The sequence below is a fragment of the Jaculus jaculus genome, chromosome 18 (genome assembly GCF_020740685.1).
Source record: "Jaculus jaculus isolate mJacJac1 chromosome 18, mJacJac1.mat.Y.cur, whole genome shotgun sequence".
Classification (NCBI taxonomy): Eukaryota; Metazoa; Chordata; class Mammalia; order Rodentia; family Dipodidae; genus Jaculus; species Jaculus jaculus.
The window spans coordinates 10844557-10863064 of record NC_059119.1 but is presented as its reverse complement, the minus strand read 5'-3'; the positions used below and the strand labels follow the sequence as shown (position 1 = coordinate 10863064).

General features: G+C 48.9%; 1 protein-coding gene across 2 annotated transcripts in view; it reads right to left on the bottom strand.

Moving 5' to 3' along the window:
• The window catches only part of Hkdc1 (hexokinase domain containing 1), a 55592-nt gene extending 37511 nt beyond the window's left edge, over window positions 1-18081 (bottom strand). Inside the window, exons 1-2 of one of the 2 annotated variants that reach the window (XM_045137488.1) lie at window positions 17632-18081; window positions 7693-7855 (exon numbers count right to left, since the gene is read on the bottom strand). In XM_045137488.1, coding sequence (XP_044993423.1) covers window positions 7693-7855; window positions 17632-17694 — 226 coding nt within the window. In that variant the 5' untranslated portion in view covers window positions 17695-18081. The remainder of the gene's footprint in view (window positions 1-7692; window positions 7856-17631) is intronic. The other variant, XM_045137489.1, reaches the window with a different exon arrangement.
• Between the last annotated feature and the right edge of the window lie 427 nt (window positions 18082-18508).

The following is an 18508-nucleotide window of genomic DNA, read 5'->3' as shown; positions in this document are numbered from 1 at the left end:
TCAGGTTCAATTCCCCAGGACCCACAAGATGTCAGATGTCAGATGCACAAGGGAAACATGCGTCTGGAGTTTGTTTGCACTGGTTTGAGTCCCTAGTATGCCTATTCTCTTTCTCTCTCTCTCTAATAAATAAATAAAATATTTTAAAAATAAAAAATAAGGCTTCTTTAGCCAGCATCTTATCTTCAACTCACCCCCAGCTTACAAATGCCATAGCCTTACCTAAAGAGCAAGGGAGGGTGGAGAGATGGCTTAGCAGTTAAGGCACTTGCTGCAAAGCCAAAGGACCCAGGTCCGATTCCCCCAGGACACACGAAAACCAGATGCACAGGTGGCGCATGTGTCTGGAGCTCATTTTCAGTGGCTGGAGGCCCTGGAGTGCCCATTCTCTCTGTCTCTTTCTCTGTCTCAAGCAAATAAAAGTTAAAAAATATTTAAAGAAAAATAAATAAAGAGCACAGAGGACGCCAACTCCAGTTTTTGTTCCCATGGAGACTTCTGGAGATTATCTCCCCAGATTAGTCTTGAGAGGAGCCATTTATGACTAAGTGTTCCAGGGAATCCAGGGACAGAATCTGGCCTGCTTATCACAATGTCAGCAAGAGACACTCTCACTGGGTGTGTTATATTGGTGTGGAAGTCGTGCAAACATCCACAGAGCACCTACTCCAAATCACATGCCAGGTGCTGGGGAGGCAAGGATGGCTGGCTGTGGGCATTCTGAGGAAGTTATTAGAAATATCAGGATGAGGAGGATCACTATGAGTTCAAGGCCAGACGACATAGTGACTTCTAGGTCAGTCTGGGCCAGAGTGAGACCCTAACTCAAACAAAAAATTATTTGGGGCTGGAGACATGACAGGGTTCAATTCTTCAGTCCCCACGTAAAACCAGATGCACAGAGTGACACATGCATTTGGAGTTTGCAGCTGTGGGATGCCCCGGCACGCCCATTCCCTCCCTCTTCCCCTCCCTCCCTCTGTCCTGACAAATAAAGATTTTTTTTTATTTTTTAGGGCTAGAGAGATAGTTTAGTGGTTAAGGCACTTGACTGTGAAGCCTAAGGACACACATTCCACTCTCCAGATCCCATGAAAGCCAGACGCACAAGGTGACGCATGTGCACAAGGTGGCACACATGTCTGGAGTTCAAGTTCAGTCACTAGAGCCCTGGTCTGCCAAAGTTCTCTCTCATTCTGTCGTTTGCTCTTTCTCTCTCTCTCTCTCATAAAAAAAAAAAAAAAAAAGATTTAAAAAATAAATACCAAGCCAGGCGTGGTGGCTCACGGCTTTAATCCCAGCACTCAGAAGGAAAAGGTAGGAGGATCACCATGAGTTCGAGGCCACCCTGAGACTACAGAGCGAATTCCAAGTCAGCCTGGACTAGATCAAAACCCTACCTCAAAAAAAAAAAAAAAAAAAAGATAAATAAATAAATAAATAAGAAAAAAGAAAAGAAATATCAGTATAGGAAATGGAAATGATAGATCAGAGGATAAAGGCACTTGTTACAAAGCCTGACGGTCTGGGTTTGATTCCTCAGAACCCATGTAAAACCAGATGCACAAAGTGGTACATGAGTCTGGAGTTGGTTTGCAGTGGCAGGAGGTGCACCCATATTACTTATCTCTCTCACTCAGATAAATAAATAAATAAACAAATAAATAAAATCTTTAAAAGAGAGAAAGTGGGAGTGCTGGCTTAGTGGCTAAGGAATTTGCCTGCAAAGTCAAGGACCCAGGTTCGATTCCCCAGGACCCACGTAAACAAGATGTACAAGGTGGTGCATGTGTCTGGAGTTCATTTGCAGTGGCTAGAGGCCCTGGCATGCCAGTTCTCTCTATCTGCCTCTCTCTCTCTCTCAGCCTATTTCTCTCTCTCTCGAATAAATAAAGAAAAATAAATTTTAAAATAAAGAATGGAAGTTGTCAAAAAATAACATTAAAAACCCGGGCGTGGTGATGCACACTTTTAATCCCAGCACTCGGGAGGCAGAGGTAGAAGGAGCGCCGTGAGTTCGAGGCCACCCAGAGACTACATAGTGAATTCCAGGTCAGCCTGAGCTAGAGTGAAACCCTACCTCGAAAACCCAAAATAAATAAATAATTTGAAAAGAAAAAAATAAGTAAATGAAAATAAGAAAAACATAAAGAAGAGAGGAAGATATTAGTTAATAAATTAATTGATGCCAGGGTGGACAAGCAGCATGCTGGTGGGAAGTGTAGACAGAGGCACCCATATCGGAGGTGGGAGCTGGCAGCCAGCTCCCCAGGGAGGTGAGACAGCCCTGAGAAGAGAGAGAATTAGGCAACCAGAGAGGGGCCAATGGGTGTCCCAGTAAGAAAGGGTCATAGTTGGGCTGGAGAGATGGTTTAGTGGTTAAGCGCTTGCCTGTGAAGCCTAAGGACCCCGGTTCAAGGCTCAATTCCCCAGGACCCACGTTAGCCAGATGCACAAGGGGGCGCATGCATCTGGAGTTTGTTTGCAGTGGCTGGAAGCCCCGGCGCGCCCATTCTCTCTCTTGCTCTCTGCCTCTTTCTCTCTCTCTGTCGCTCTCAAATAAATAAAAATAAAAATAAAATAAAATAAAATAAAATAAAAAAACAAGAAAGGGTCATAGTGGACGGATGAGAGGATCTGCAGATCTGTACCAGAAATGGGGCTGGACGGTGTTGGGGTAAATCAGGAAGGTTTTGGAAACACTCCCCTTCATTCCAAACCCCCACAGGCAATGTGGTCTTCATACGGGTGAGAGTGAGCTACAGGCAGGTTTTTTTGTTTGTTTGTTTGTTTATTTTTATTTATTTATTTACTTGAGAGCAACAGAAAGAGAAAGAGGCAGAGAGAGAGAATGGGCGCGCCAGGGCCTCCAGCCACTGCAAACGAACTCCAGACGCATGCGCACCCTTGTGCATCCGGCTAACGTGGGTCCTGGGGAATTGAGCCTCGAACAGGGGTCTTTAGGCTTCACAGGCAAGTGTTTAACCGCTGAGCCATCTCTCCAGCCCTACAGGCAGATTTGAAAGAAAAGAATGCCAGATCTGATCCAGATTTGGGGGCAAACATCTCTGGCAGCCAGCCAGGATAGACCAAGGGTTTGACAAGGGATGAAGTATCACATGAACAGGGGTGTAATGAGGAAGACTGACTGGTGGCCGTCCCTTCCTCTGTCCCCCACATACTGTCCTTCTCCCTGTGCAAATGCTTGCCTGCACCAGTGACTCCAGGTGCCCCTCATGGAAACCATGTGGCACGTCCCTTCCAGGGTGTGACTCTGACCCCAGAGGACTTCCTGGGCCCTGGGGGAGGGAGGCCCTGCCCAGGCAGAGGAACCTTGCAGGGTCACTACAGAAACCAGAGTGCTAAGAGAGGAGAATTCTGCCTGCTTCTAATGGCCACCATCAGGACCCATGCCTCTGCTCCCCCCTCATTCCCTCAGACAGTGTCCCCTTAAGGATACAGTGGCCCATACATAGATTTTGGAAGCTCAGGGTCCAGAGGAAAGAGGCCTAGGAAACTGTCTTGGAATCCCAGTGGCAGTTGAACATTCAGTTCAGGCAGATCTGGAACCAAGCCCTAGCACAGTCCCAGGCCCAGCAGCCAGCCCTGGAGGACCACCTCAGGGTCCGGTGTATATTCTCAGCACAGGGAAGGCAGAGGTAGGAGGATTGCCGTAAGCTCAAAGCCAGCCTGGCCTAGTCACCCCTCTCACTGAAACGTCATTAACCACACAAAGTTAAGCTCAAATCACAGGGTGGGGACTGAAAGTCAAGTCAGACCCCAACCCCTGGAGATGCTTTGTCCAAGCCTTGGTCTGCTCTTTGGGCTCCTTCATTACTCTCTATTTTTATTTGTTTATTTATTAGAGAGAGAGAGAGAATGAGAATGAGCACGCCAGGGCCTCTAGCCACTGCAAATGAACTCCAGATGCATGCGCCACCTTCTGCATCTGGCTTATGTGGGTACTGGGGAATTGAATCTGGGTCCTTAGGCTTTGTAGGTGAGCGTCTTAACCACTGAGTCATCTCTCCAGCCCCTCACTCCTCTCTCAATCACTTTCTACTCTCTGAAATTGCTTAGAGCCTCACTTCCTTCCCCCCTCCAAGAGAGGCATTGAAGCCACAGCCCTTCCTGGATCTTCGCGTTGTATATGGCTCCCACGCACACAGGCCTGTTAATAAAATGGCAAGCTCTTTCTCCCGCCGCTCTGTCCCTTGTCCGTTTATTTCAGCAGACTTAAAGGCTTGGGTCTTCAGAGGGACTCAGAAAGTTCCTTGGCCTCTCCATCAACAATCCTACAAGTCTGTGGGCCACACCGAGACACCCTTCTACGATGAGGGTGATAGCACAATATCCTGGGGTTCACCATAGCACCTGCTCACTGGGGACCCTGGGTCCAGACACATCAGTGCAACCAAATGACAGGCAGGGCACCGCGTCCTGTGAGGAGAGGTCTTCAGGGGACAGTAAAGAAAGAGGGCAGGCGTGTCTTGGCTTGAGGAGGAGGGAGTGGAGCACTTGGTCAGTCTCACTTCTAAACCTTCTGGAAGCAGACTGCTCAAGGTCACTTTCCCTTGCCACTGGGGCCACACCCCGCTGGTATCTGCAAGAGGTGTGGCGGCCCAGGAGAACTTGGATCCAGCGCTCCTCACCACACCCCCCCACACCCCATGACTCAGATGCCAAACGGCCTTGGCTGACCTGTCGGGAACCACAGGCCCCTCAGCGTTCTTACCCCGTGCCAAGGCGCAGCAGAGATTTCCAGAACACACGCTCCTCTAGGGAGGCACACTGCCCATCACGGGCAGAGAGGAAGCAACGTCTCTCCCTTCACTGTCCTGGGCTTCTCCCGCGTAAGGCAGCCAAGCTACTTTGCCGAAGCACTGCCCCAGAACTCTGCTAATCCAATCCAAGCCCCCTCCCCTGCCGGAAAGGACACACACCTCAGGCCTTGCTCCTTCAACAACAGCACCCTGAAACTGGCTCTGAGCGCTGATGCTCTGACATTGGGGGAGCCCCATGCTTCGGGCGCACTCACTGGTCGGTGTTCTGGCAGCTGCTCCCCAGTGTTCCAGGAGGCCCACATGATGCAGGGAGACCCTGGCATCCTAGGATGGCAGCACATGCTCAGAAATAATAATAATAGTAAAATAATACAGCCGGGCGTGGTGGCACACACCTTTAATCCCAGCACTTGGGAGGCAGAGGTAGGAGGATCACCGTGAGTTCAAGGCCAGCCTGGGATATAGAATGAGTTTTAGGTCAGCCTGAACTAGAATAAGACTCTACCTCAAACAAAAAAAAAAAAAAAAATAGTTCTTCCGGGCTGGAGAGATGGTTTAGTGGTTAAGGTACTTGTCTGCAAAGCCAAAGGAACCAAGTATGATTCCCCAGGACCCACGTAAGCCAAATATACAAAGGAGAACATGCATCTGGAGTTGGTTTGCGGTGGCTGGAGGCCCTGGCATGCCCATCCCATCCCCCCACCACCTGCATCTTTCTCTCTCTCTCAAATAAATAAAGAAAAAAAATACTTTAAAAAAAACTTCTCTCTTATGCTTTTTCCAGAGCCAGGTGGGTCTTACAAATCCCTCTGCAGAGAGTTATAGGCTGTGGTAGGCAAAATTGTACCTTCATCCCCTAAGATCTCCATGCCTCAATTCCCGGGTCCTTGGGGCCCATGGGGACAGGAAATTAAAGCCGCAGACTGTAGATGGCATCAAAATTGCTCATCTGCTGGCTCTGATGTCGGGAGCTTACCCTGGGTTATCTGAGTAGGCCGGATGCTGAATGTGCAAGAGGGAGGCTGAAGGCCAGAGCCAGAGGGAGATTTAAAAAAAAAAAATAAATTAACTTATTGCTGGGCGTGGTGGCTCACGCCTTTAATCCCAGCACTCGGGAGGCAGAGGTAGGAGGACCTCTGTGAGTTTGAGGCCACCCTGAGACTACAGAGTGAATTCCAGGTCAGCCTGAGCTAGAGCAAGACCCTACCTCAAAAAAAAAGAAAAAAAAAATTCAACTTATTTATTTAGTCGCAGTGCATACGTGTGTGCATGCCAGGTCTCCTGACACTCACTGCAAATGAACACAAGATGCTTGCACTACTTGCAATCTGGCTTTATGTGGGTGCTGGGAAATCAAACTCAGCCCACAGGTCTTGCAAACAAGTGCCTTTAACCCCTGAGCCATCTTCCCCGCGCTCAGGGAGAGATTTGAAGACACAACGCTGTTGGCTCAGAAAGGGGCAGAAGGCTGCTGGAAGCTGCTGGAAGCTGGAGGAGATAAGGAAAGTCATCCTCCCCGCATGGCCCTGAGAAGGAATACACCTGCCACTGTTTGATTTTAGCCTAGCAAGACCCATCTCAAACTTCTGACCGTATGAACTGTAACAGAATAAGTCTGTGTTGCATTCATCCTGGGAGTTTGTGGGAATGTGTTACCAGGGCCTCCAAGGGCAGAGGTCCAGGGAATGGCATGTGGAGAACTGTCCAGGAAGAAATTATTTACGCTCAGGTAACTAAGGAGCACAGGTCCTAATGCAGACTGCTGAGTGCATCAGCTAGCCCATGCTGACTTATCTTAGGCCTCCTGAGCTCACCTCTGAGAACAGAAAATAGCAATAGAATCCTACTACATAGATGTTGGGGACAGCTCAGTGGTAGAGCATTTACCTAGCTTAGAACACACACACTCTCTCTCTATTCTCTCTCTCTCTCTCATTAGCACATAGCTAGGCCAACTCTCCTATTAGACAGATGTAAAAACCAAGGCCAATCACTGCATGGGGTCACTAAGTAATGACAGGGTAGGCCAGAACCTAAGTTTTGTTTTGTTTTGTTAAATATTTTATTTATTTATTTATTAGAGAGAGAGAAAGAGGCAGAGAGAATGGATGCACCAAGGCCTCCAGCCACTGCAAACACATGAGCCACCTTGTGCATCTGGCTTACATGGGTACTGGGGAATCGAACCTGGGTCATTAGGCTTTGCAGGCAAGAGCCTTGACTGCTGAGCCATCTCTCCAGCCCCCTTGGTTTCTTGAATTGTCACTTAATAATACTTTTACTACATACTTCCTTTCACTAGTTACTGTCTCAAGCCTAGAATCTGAACCTAGAAGTGAAGGTCACGTACCACTGACTCAACACTTGTGTCAAGGTCTAGCTGGGACCACTGGTGAATAAAACCTGGCCTCCAGGGACTGTCGCCCACAGCTGTGGCAAGGGCATTGACAAACTCCCATCCCGGAGTGAGGAAACTCCACAGAGAGAGGCAGTGAGTGATGCGTAGACTGGGCTTGGGAAGCTAAGATGGCACTTGCCAAGGCAAGAGTGGGGGATGCGGGGCTGGAGAGATGGCTTGGTGGTGAAAGCCCTTGCCTGTGAAGCCTAAGGACCCCGGTTCAATTGCCCAGTGCCCGCGTGAGCTAGATGCACAAGGTGGTGCATGCCTCTGGAGTTTGCAATGGCTAGAGGCTCTGGTGTGCCCATTCTCTCCCTCTAGAACAGAGGATGTAGCAGGAGAGCAAACAGCATGAGCAGTGCCCCTGCATGCAGGGAGCCCAGGTCTGTGGAACCCAGGGGTGCTCAACAGGACCGGAGAGGGACGAGGGGACAGAGAGAGAGAAGCTAAGGTGCAGGGAGAATGCGCCAAGCCGCTGAGGGGCAGGGGGTCCCTGGAAGCCCCACTCACCCGAGCCATCTGGAATGGCCCTGACGAAGGTGGGCAGCATCTTCACCGAGGCCGTGGGGTTGGTGTCCCTGGCCAGGCCTTTCTCCATCTCCGCCCGGAAGCGCGCCATGACGTCCAGCAGGGTCTCATCTGAGAGCCGCAGGTGATACAGGAACCTGTCCACCTGGAATGGAGGCAGGCCGGGGTGTCCAGCGATCGTGGCTGGCAGCGGATGCCCTCCACCGAGGGTGGGCATGCCCAGACTCTCCAGAAAGCTGCACTCCTGACTCTAGGCATGGCTTTGTAACATGCACTCCCAAAGGCTCCTTACCCAAGGCCCCCCATCAGCTAGGGGGCAAGGCAGGGAGTTGGGAGAACAGAGCTAAAGGTTGGTGCAGGGCAGATCTGTTCCTCTGAAGGGGAACCGAGGAAGACGTGACTCTCCGTTATTCTGATGGGACAGTGGGAGGAGAGCGAAGAATGAATCAGGGTTTCTCATTCCTACTCTCTCTCTCTCCACTGGAAACGACTAGCTATACCTTTAGTCATAAGTTCCTAAGCCATTTTTCCCCCTGGTCTTTTAAGATCAGGTCATGTAGAACATGCAGCCCAGAGTGGTCTAAAATTTGCTAAGTAGCCCAGGCTGGACTCAAACTTGTGATCTTCCAGTCTCTGCCTCATGGTTCTGATTACAGACACGTGTCACCATGCCTGGATTAACATCCCAGTATGAGAACAATATATTGGCCAGGCGTGGTGGTGCACGCCTTTAATCCCAGCACTCGGGAGGCAGAGGTAGGAGGATCACCATGAGCTCGAGACCACCCTGAGACTACCTAGTGAATTCCAGGTAAGCCTGAGCTAGACTGAGACCCTTCCTTAGGAAGGAAGGAAGGAAGGAAAGAAGGAAGGAAGGAAGGAAGGAAGGAAGGAAGGAAGGAAGGAAGGAAGGAAGGAAGGAAGGAAGGAAGGGCGTGTGCGACCATGCCTGGTTCAAGTCTAATTTTAAAACTTTTTTTTTTTTTTTTCATTGAAAGAGAAGCTGGGTGTGGTGGTGCACACCTTTAATTCCAGGTCAGCCTGGGCTAAAGTGAGACCCTACCATGAAAGAACAAAAAAGAAAGAAAGAGAGAGAGAGAGGGAGAGAGGGAGAGAGGGAGTGAAGGTGAGTGCAGGCACTCCAGGACCACTTGATGCTGCAGACAAACTCCAGTTGCACACGCCACCTTGTGTGTCTGGCTTTACATGGGTACTGGAAAATTGAGACCAGGCCAGCAGGCCTTCGCAAGCAAGCGCCTTTAACCACTATTTTTTAAAGTTATTATTTATTTATTTATTTATTTGAGAGAAAGAGGCAGAGAAGGAGCGAGAGAGAGAAAGAGAGAAAAAGAGAGAGAGAATGGGTGTGCCAGGGCATCCAGCCACTGCAAATGAACTCCAGATGCATGTGCCAACTTGTGCATTTGGCTTACGTGGGTCCTGGGAAGTCAAACCAAGGTCCTTTGGCTTTGCAGGCAAACGTCTAAACCACCCAGCCATCTCTCCAGCCTCTTTTTTTTTTTTTTTTAATTTAGCCTTGTTGTTTATTTCTTTGCAAGCAGATAGAGAGATAGAGAGAGAGAAAGAGAAGAATTGAATTTGGGTGGTTAGGCTTTGCAGGCAAGCATCTTAACCACTGATCCATCTCTCCAGCTCCTCCTTTTTTTCCCTCTTTTTCGAGACGGGCTCACCCGTTCCTCGGATTGGCCTGCAGCTCGCATGCTTGCTTCCTCCCTGCTGGCTGCCTGCCATGCTGAGCTTCCCCTGAAAGGGTGAGCTGAAATAAACCCTTCCCTTCCATGCGCTGCTGCCGCTGGCCAGATGTTTTGTCCCAGCAAGGAGAAGGTCACTGCTACAGAAAGTTGGCACCGGGAGTCACGGATAACCTTGAACTTGGTATCCTTCTGCATGCACCTCCCAAGTGCCGGCATTCGGGCGCTCACCATCACACGTAAAGGATGACGCACTAGGGATTGAACTCAGGGCTTGGTGCATGCTCAGCAGGCAGGCACGCTGCCCACGGAGCCACATCTCAAATCCCCAGAATTTTTTTTTAAATTTAATTTATTTATTTGAGAGACACAGACACAGAGAGAAAGACAGATAGAGGGAGAGAGAGAGAGAGAATGGGCACGCCAGGGCTTCCAGCCTCTGCAAATGAACTCCAGACGCGTGCGCCCCCTTGTGCATCTGGCTAACGTGGGACCTGGGGAACCGAGCCTCGAACTGGGGCCCTTAGGCTTCACAGGCAAGCAGTTAACTGCTAAGCCATCTCTCCAGCCCTTTTTTTTTTTTTTTTTTTCTTTTTTTGAGGTAGAGTCTAACTCTAGCCCAGGCTGACCTGGAAGTCATTATGTAGCCTCAGAGTGGCCTCGAACTCATGGCCATCCTCCTACCTCTGCCTCCCAAGTGCTGGGACTAAAGGCGTGCACCACCACACCCAGCATGAAATCTAATTGTTGCAGTCATGTCAAAACTGGGGCACAGCAGCACATGGCTGTAACCCCAGCACTTGGGAGGTGGTAGCAGGAGGAACAGAAGTTCAAGGTCATCTCAGTTCCATAGGGAGTTTGAGACCATCCCAGACTATATGAGACCCTGTAACAAAAAAGAGGAAGGGCCAGGCATGGTGGCGCACACCTTTAATCCCAGCACTCAGAGGCAGACGTAAGAAGTTCGCTGTGAACTCGAGGCCACCCTGAGACTACATTGTGACGTCCAGGTTGGTCTGGGACCCTACCTCAAAAAAAAAAAAAAAAAACAGGACATGAGGAAGGGCTTGTCAAATTTCTCTTGGAAATGAGAGAGGATGTCACTTAAATAAACAGGGACTGGGGCTGGAGAGATGGCTCAACCGTGAAAGGCGCCTGTGTGTAAATAATCAGGACATTAAAGCAAAGGGCCACTGTCTCAAGGAGGAAAGTTACAAAAGGAATGTAAGTCACTGTGACGTGTTCAGTCCATCTGATGGTGACACGTCACATTAGGGATGCAGAAAGGCCACTGGCCTTCTGCGCTCCCAGGACGGCTTGGGCACGGTAGGCGGGAAGATCGATCCGTCATAGAGCACGTGCTCCTCCCCGCCAGGTCACGAGGCCAGCGGAGTCCAGGCCCGCTCCTCAGGGGAGAACCCTGCATGCCAGAGTGTTGTCCTGCACGTCGCCTTATCGAATCTCCTTGACAGCCCTTGAGCTGACCAAATAAGGCCACAGGTACCATCCCTAGCTGAGGAATGAGGAAGATAAGGCTCAGAGCCACTGACCGGCACAGAGAACGGCGCTGGGGCTGGTTAACGCAGCGCACGTGCGCCGTCGCGCCTCAGCCTGTGTCTGGCTCACATCGCTCTGTGGGATCCACGCGCCCATCAGACAGCTTAGACTCAAGGTGTCGCGGGACAGGTGCCAGCCTTCAGCCAAACCTCAGAAGACAGGAGGACCCAACCCAGAGGCCTAAGACAGTGAAACAGCCCCAGGACTTTGGGGACGAGAGAGGGTCCAGAAAACCATTAGAGTCGTCAACAACAATAAAAGGACAATTGAGCTTTCAGCTCCCTGGGGAAGATAAAATGTAACCAGGTCATGCTTCATTAGAGCTCAGACTGCATAACTAATTGCTTGGCACAGCCACACGCAAATGGAGAAAACTGCTCAGGAAGGACGTGACCCAAGTAATTGGGATACAACAAAGGTGGAGTGCCCTACGTGGGAAGTAAACTTGAGCCTTTGTTGTCATGGCAAAGCCCCCAAACAATCCCCCGAACCTAACGATCACTGTTGGTTGGCCCAAGAGGATGGGGCTTCTCCACATGTCCGTGTATCACCGTCCTGTGTAAGTCACTGTTTTTCAGATGCTTCTAGGTCACATGTGAGGTACAGCCTAACAGCCATTCAGCTACTTGGGTAACTGCTGGTCTTTCCGTTAGCTTAAGCTATGGCAGAAAGAATGTCAGCTTAGCAGTTTCTTGTTTATTCCTTGTATCTTCCTAGAACAGTAACTAGAAGGAACGTATGTTGGAGCAAAACAAACAAACAAAAATAATAAGCCAGGTGTGATGGCACATGCCTTTAATCCCAGCACTGTGAGTTCAAGGCCAGCCTGAGACTACATAGTAAATTCCAGGTCAGCTTGGGCTAGAGCAAGACACTACCTTGAAAAACAAAAACAAAAACAAACAAACAAACAAAAAAAAGCAAAGGAAAAAAATGCCTTTAAAAAAGAACCCAAACAGGGCATGGGTGTGAACAGAGACACATGCCCCAGGAATTATGGGAGAGAACTTGAGTGTCAGAAGCCCAAGCCCACTTCTGGAGGGACTCACAAACTGAAATGGGACAGGAAAGCCAACGGCCTTTAAATTAGAAAGAGTTAATAATCCGGGCATGGTGGTGGACGTCTTTAATCCCAGCACTTGAAAGGCAGAGGTAGAAGGGTCACTGTGAGTTCGAGGCCACCCTCAGACTACAGAGTGAATTCCAGGTAAACCTGGGCTACAGTCAAGACTCTACCTCAGGGGAAAAAAAAAAAAAGTAAATGTAGGCACTGGGGAGAAGTCTCAGCACTTAAAGCTGGGTGTTTGCTTGCAAAGCCTGCCAGGCTGCTTTCAATTCCCCAGTACCCACATAAAGCCAGATGCACAAAGTAGCCCATGCACCTGAAGTTCATTTGCAAGAAGCCATGCTGTGTACCCATTCTCTCTCTCTCCCTCTCTCCACTCTTTCTCTCATAAGTAAATAAAATATTAAAACAAGAAAAAGTAAATGAAGAGCTGCAGAGATGGCTTAGCAGTTAAAGCATTTGCCTGCAAAGCCTAAGGACCCAGGTTCAATTCTCCAGGACCCACGTAAGCCAGATGCACAAAGTGGCACATGCATCTGGAGTTCGTCTGCAGTGGCAGGAAGCCCTGGCGCACCCATTCTCTCTCTCTCTCTCTGCCTCTTTCTCTGTCGCTCTCAAATAAATAAATAAAAAGAAACCAAAAAATTTTTTTTAAAAAAGAGAAAGAGAAAGTAAATGAAAAAACTTGAAGCTCAAGACTATCTGACTAAAGAAAGAAGGAACCCAAAGGAGCTGCAGTGACCACTCAGTCCAAAGTTCCAGTACTACGGATTGAGTCATAAAGTCGTTCCACTCTTTGACCTCCAGAGCTCACTTCCAGGAGCCCGTTCTCAGGAGATGGTCTGCGGCGTGGAGAGCGGCAGGTGCCCACACCTGCTCTTTTCCTCGGAAGGAGTTTGCCTGTGATGATGGGTTCAATCAGTAATTTTTTTTTTTTTTTTGAGGAGAGAATTTGAACATTTTGATTTATGTATAGCAATGTTATTATTATTTACTTTTCTTTTTTGAGGTAGGGTCTCCCTCTAGTCCAGGCTGACCTGGAATTCACTATGTAGTCTCAGAATAGCCTCAAACTCAAGGCGATCCTCCTACCTCTGCCTCCTGAGTGCTGGGATTAAAGGCGTGTGACACCACACACGGCTGTATAGAAATGTTTTAATTGTTGAAAAGATGCCTCTGGGCTGGAGACATGGTTTAATGGTGCTTGCTTCCAAACCTGATGGTCCAGGTTCAATTCCCCATTACTCAAGTGTAGCCAGACAGACTCACAAAGTGGAGACTCACTCTTTCTCTCTGTGTCTTTCTGTCTCTCTCAAATAAGTAAATAACATTTTTTTAGGGCTGGAGAGATGGCCTAGCGGTTAAGGTGTTTGCCTGTGAAGCCTGAGGACTCACAGTTGACTCTCCAGGTCCCACTAATCCAGACACACAGTGACAGAAGCACGCCAGGTCACACATGTGTATGGGGGGGCACACATCTGTAGTTCAATTGTAGTGGCTGGAGGCCCTGGCCAGCCAATTCTCTCTTTCTTTCTCACTCTTGTATAAAAAAAGCAGTCTGCTGGGTCTGCATAAAAAAAAGTTTGCTGGGTATGGTGGCGCACACCTTTAATCCAGCACTTGGGAGGCAGAGGTAGGAGGATTGCCATGAGTTCAAGGCCACCCTGAGACCACAGAGTGAATTCCAGATTTGCCTGAGCTACAGTGAGACCCTACCTCGAAAATCCAAAGAAAGCCAGGCATGGTGGTACATGCCTTTAATCCCAGAACTTGGGAGGCAGAGATAGGAGGATCGCCGAGAGTTCGAGGCCACCCTGAGAATACATAGTGAATTCCAGGTCAGCCTGAGCTAGAATGAACCTACCTTAGAAGACCAAAACAAAACAAAACAAAAAAATATATTTATTTATTTGAGAGAGAGGAAAAAAAGAGACAGAGGGAGAGAATGGGCACACCAGGGCCTCTAGTCACTGCGAATGAACTCCAGATGCATATGCTACTTTGTGCATCTGGTTTACATGGGTACTGGGGAATCGAACTTGGGTCTTTAGGCTTTGCAGGCAAGTACCTTAACTGCTAAACCATCTCTCCAGCCCCAGCCCAAACATTTTTTTGTTTGTTTTTTTTTTTTCAAGGTAGAGTCTCACTCTAGCTCGGGCTGACCTGGAGTTCACTATGTAGTCTCAGGATGACCTCGAACTCACAGCAATCCTCCTACCTCTGCCTCCCAAGTGCTGGAATTAAAGGCATGTGCCACCACACCCAGCTCCAAACATTTTTTAATATATTTTTATTTATTTATTTATTAGAGAGAGGGAGAGAATGTGCACGCCAGGGCCTCCAGCCACTGCATATGAACTCCAGATGCATGTGCCCCCTTGTGCATCTGGCTTACATGGGTCCTGGAGAGTTGAACTGGGATCCTTTGGCTTTGCAGGCAACCGTTGTAACCACTAAGCCATCTCTCCAGCACCCCCCCCTTTCTTTAAAAAAATACGTTTTATTCAAATAATTTTTAAATAAAGAGAAAACAATGTTTCTGAAAGTACCCAAATGGAGGCTGGTCTGGGTTCAATTCTTCAGATACCTACATAAAGCTGGGTAGGTGTTCGTTTGCAGCAGCCAAACACCCTGGCATGCCCCAAACCACCCCACACAAATAAATAAATTTTCAAAAAGAAAGTATCCAAATTACCAACAAAAAGAGGAATGGTAGGGCTGGAGAGATGGTTTAGCAGTTAAGTGTTTGCCTGTGAAGCCTAAGCGCCCCGGTTCGAGGTTCGATTCCTCAGGACCCACGTTAGCCAGATGCACAAGGGGGCGCACGCGTCTGGAGTTTGTTTGCAGTGGCTGGAGGCCCTGGTGCGCCCATTCTCTATATATATGTACCTGCCTCTCTCTCTCTCTCTGTCGCTCTCAAATAAATATTTTTTTAAAAAAAAAAAAGAGGAATGGTAAGCAAATGTTGGCACATCTACCTAGTTGAAGGTGAGGAAGACTGACGTGATGAGCAGGAAGACAATGGAGAGACCCACATGGGCGGTTACAACATAGGTGGTTACATCAGAAGTCGGGGGGGGGGGGGGGCGGGGGGCAGAGCCGGGCGTGGTGACGCACTCCTTGAATCCCAGCACTTGGGAGGCCGAGGTAGAAGGATCGCTGTGAGTTCGAGGCCACCCTGTAGAAGGATCGCTGTGAGTTCGAGGCCACCCTGAGACTACACAGTGAATTCCAGGTCAAGAGGGAAACCTTACCTCGAAAAACCAAAAAAAAAAAAAAAAAAAAAGCCAGGGAGGTGGGATACGGAGCCATGACAGACAGCACAGTGGAAGTGTGACCATGAACACAAACACCATGGAAGAAATGAGAGGTGCCACAGAACTGTCCCCACAGCACATGTGACAGCTAAGTTAAAGGGGACAGTAAAGTTAACATTTCTACTTCGTTGTACTGTTGACTTAGTAAGCTGGAAAAAAAAAAAAAAAAACGCACGTTGAAAGCCTAACCTATCCGGTCCTTATGAATGAACAGTCGATGGGTCAGTGACCAGGCCGGGCCTAGCGTTATCAATAGATCAAATAGGTCAATATTGGAAAATTGGAAACAAAGCTGTCTTCAAAGTCGATATGAGATTTTAAAACATTCATCAAGGCTATAAATGTTAATCCTCGCAGGCCAGTGTAGCTCAGGAATACAAACTTTTAGACACCTGACTACGGAAGAGAGAACAGGCCGGGCGTGGTGGCGCACGCCTTTGATCCCAGCACTCTGGAGGCAGAGGTAGGAGGATTGCCGTGAGTTCGAGGCCACCCTGAGACTCCATAGTGAATTCCAGGTCAGTCTGGGCTAGGGTGAGACCCTACCTCAAAAAAACAGAAAAGAAAAAAAGAAAGAAAGAAAAATATATTTTATTTATTCATTGAGAGAGAGAGAGGTGCAGGTAGAGGGAGAGAATGGCATGTCAGGGTCTCTAGCCACTGCAAAGGAACTCCAGACAGCACATGTACCACCTTGTGCAGCTGGCTTTACATGGACACTGGGGAATCACAGACAAGCACCTTACCCACTGAGCCATCTCTCCAGTCCATAAATTCTCCTAATTCTTTACAAATGACTCTCCACCATTATGGTCTCTTTCCCTAAACATTTCTGAGCTGGGCATACACTTTGTTAAGCTTTTTTTTTTTTTTTTTTTTTTTTTTAAAATAAAGAGAGATCTGGCACAACAGGGCCTCCAGCCACTGGAACTGAACTCCAGACGCATGTACCACCTTGTGCGCTTGCGTCATTTTGTGCATCTGGCTTACATGGGACCTGGAGAGTTGAACATGGGTCCTTAGGCTTTACAGGTAAGTGCCTTAACCACTAAGCCATCTCTCTAGCCCTTCTTTAAGCTTTTTTTTTTTTAATTTTTTTTTTATTTGAGAGCAACAGACACAGAGAGAAAGACAGATAGAGGGAGAGAGAGAGAATGGGCGCGCCAGGGCTTCCAGCCTCTGCAAACGAACTCCAGACGCGTGCGCCCCCTTGTGCATCTGGCTAACGTGGGATCTGGGGAACCGAGCCTCGAAGTGGGGTCCTTAGGCTTCACAGGCAAGCGCTTAACCACTAAGCCATCTCTCTAGCCCTTGTTTAAGCTTTTTAAAGACCTTCTCTTCATCCTATATGTGCCAGGAGATCCTGACTGAAAGTCAAGGCTTGGAATAGTAACACCATGCCCCAGTATATGGAAGATTCACTATCATTTACCCATTGGGATTTTTACTGGCTTTGGCTCCCAGTATCTTTTCCAACAGGATTTCTTAAGTTCTTCCTTTTTTTCTTTCCAGTGCTGGGAAGTCGAACCCAGGACCTTAGACAAGTGCTCTACCTGCGAGCTACCCCCACTTCAAAATCCTCCCACCTCCACCTGTTTATTTATCTTTGCAAGGAGATAGAAAGAGAGAACAGGCATGCCAGAGCCTCTAGCTACTGCAGATGAACTCCAGATGCATATGCCACTTTGTGGATCTGGCTTTACATGGGTACTGGGGATTCAAACCCAGGTTGTTTAGGCTTTGCATGCAAGCGCCTTGACCACTGGACATCTCTCCAGCCCCACTTTTTTTTTTTAATTGGGGATACAGTCTCATGGAGTTCAGACTGGCCTCAAACTCAGATTCTCCACACAGCCAAGGACGACCTTGGACTCCTGATGTTCCTGCCTCCACCTCCCAAGCGCTGGACTAGAAGCATGTACCACCATGTCCAATGCTAAGTCCCTGTTTTTAAAAATATTTCATTTTATTTTACTTATTTGAGAGAGAGAGAGAGAGAGAGAAGAAAGAGAGAGAGAGAATGGTCACATCAGTGCCTTCGGTTACTGCAAACAAACTCCAGACGTGCGCGTCCCCTTGTGCATCTGGCTTACGAGGGTCCTGGGGAATCAAACCTGGGTCCTTTGGCTTTGCGGGCATGTGCCTGAACTGCTAAGCCACCTCTCTCCAACCCTCTAAGTCCCTTTTGATGAAGAGAGGGGGCTCAGTCGAGTGTGTCATTGAATGGACCAGGCATCTCAGCTTTGGGGGGGGGGGGGTTGCTCCTTACCTTCTTGATCTGATCCTCCTTCAGCTTGGAGAAGTAAAACGCCATCAAGTGTACGGCAAACATATTTGTTCCCCAAGTTTGCTTTCTCCCAGACGCGCAGTGTTTAGTCCCAGTGCCTGCTTCCAGAATGGGCCGGGAGCCGCTTGCTGCCGACTAAATAGCCGCCGCCGCCTGGCTCAATGATTAAACTTCGCCGGGCTCGGTCCCTCCCTCCGCCGCACGCTGACTTGGCTGCGGGGGAAGCTGCCGCGAGGGAGGCCAGGAATTGATGAGGACCTGACCGCTGGAGAATGGGGTGCAGCGACCCCCGTTGCTAAGTGACACTCTCACATGGGCAGCGCTCCACGAAGCCACTCAGCCGGGGAAAATCTTCGGAGAAGTTGGGCACAAAACAAAGCCATCTTTCAACCGGGGTGGCTGCTCTGCAAAGAATTTCCAGTCCCAGGCTGTCCCCTTTCCTCCTCTACCTGGTAACATAACCCCATGAGCCCCACCCCAGGCCCCCCCAAAGCACCATCTGAAAGAGACTAAAGTGTCCCGGTCAGGGAGAGCCCAAGAATGCTGAGGCAAATTCCTCCACTAGTAACAGGTCAGCTCTCTTCGCTGACAGCCTCTGGTTAATGGGAAACAATCAATAAAGGTTGTCTGTCCACAGTGCGAGGCCAGACAACCTTTATTTTAACAGGTAGTGACCCAGGAAACAAAATGTGTAAGAAAGAATGAACTGGAGCCTGGTGTGGTGGGGCACGCCTTGAATCCCAGCACTCGGGAGGGAGGCAGAGGTAGGAGAGGTAGGAGGATCGCTGAGAGTTTAAGGCCACCCTGAGACTACGTAGTGAATTTCTGGTCAGCCTGGGCTAGAGCAAGACCCAACATG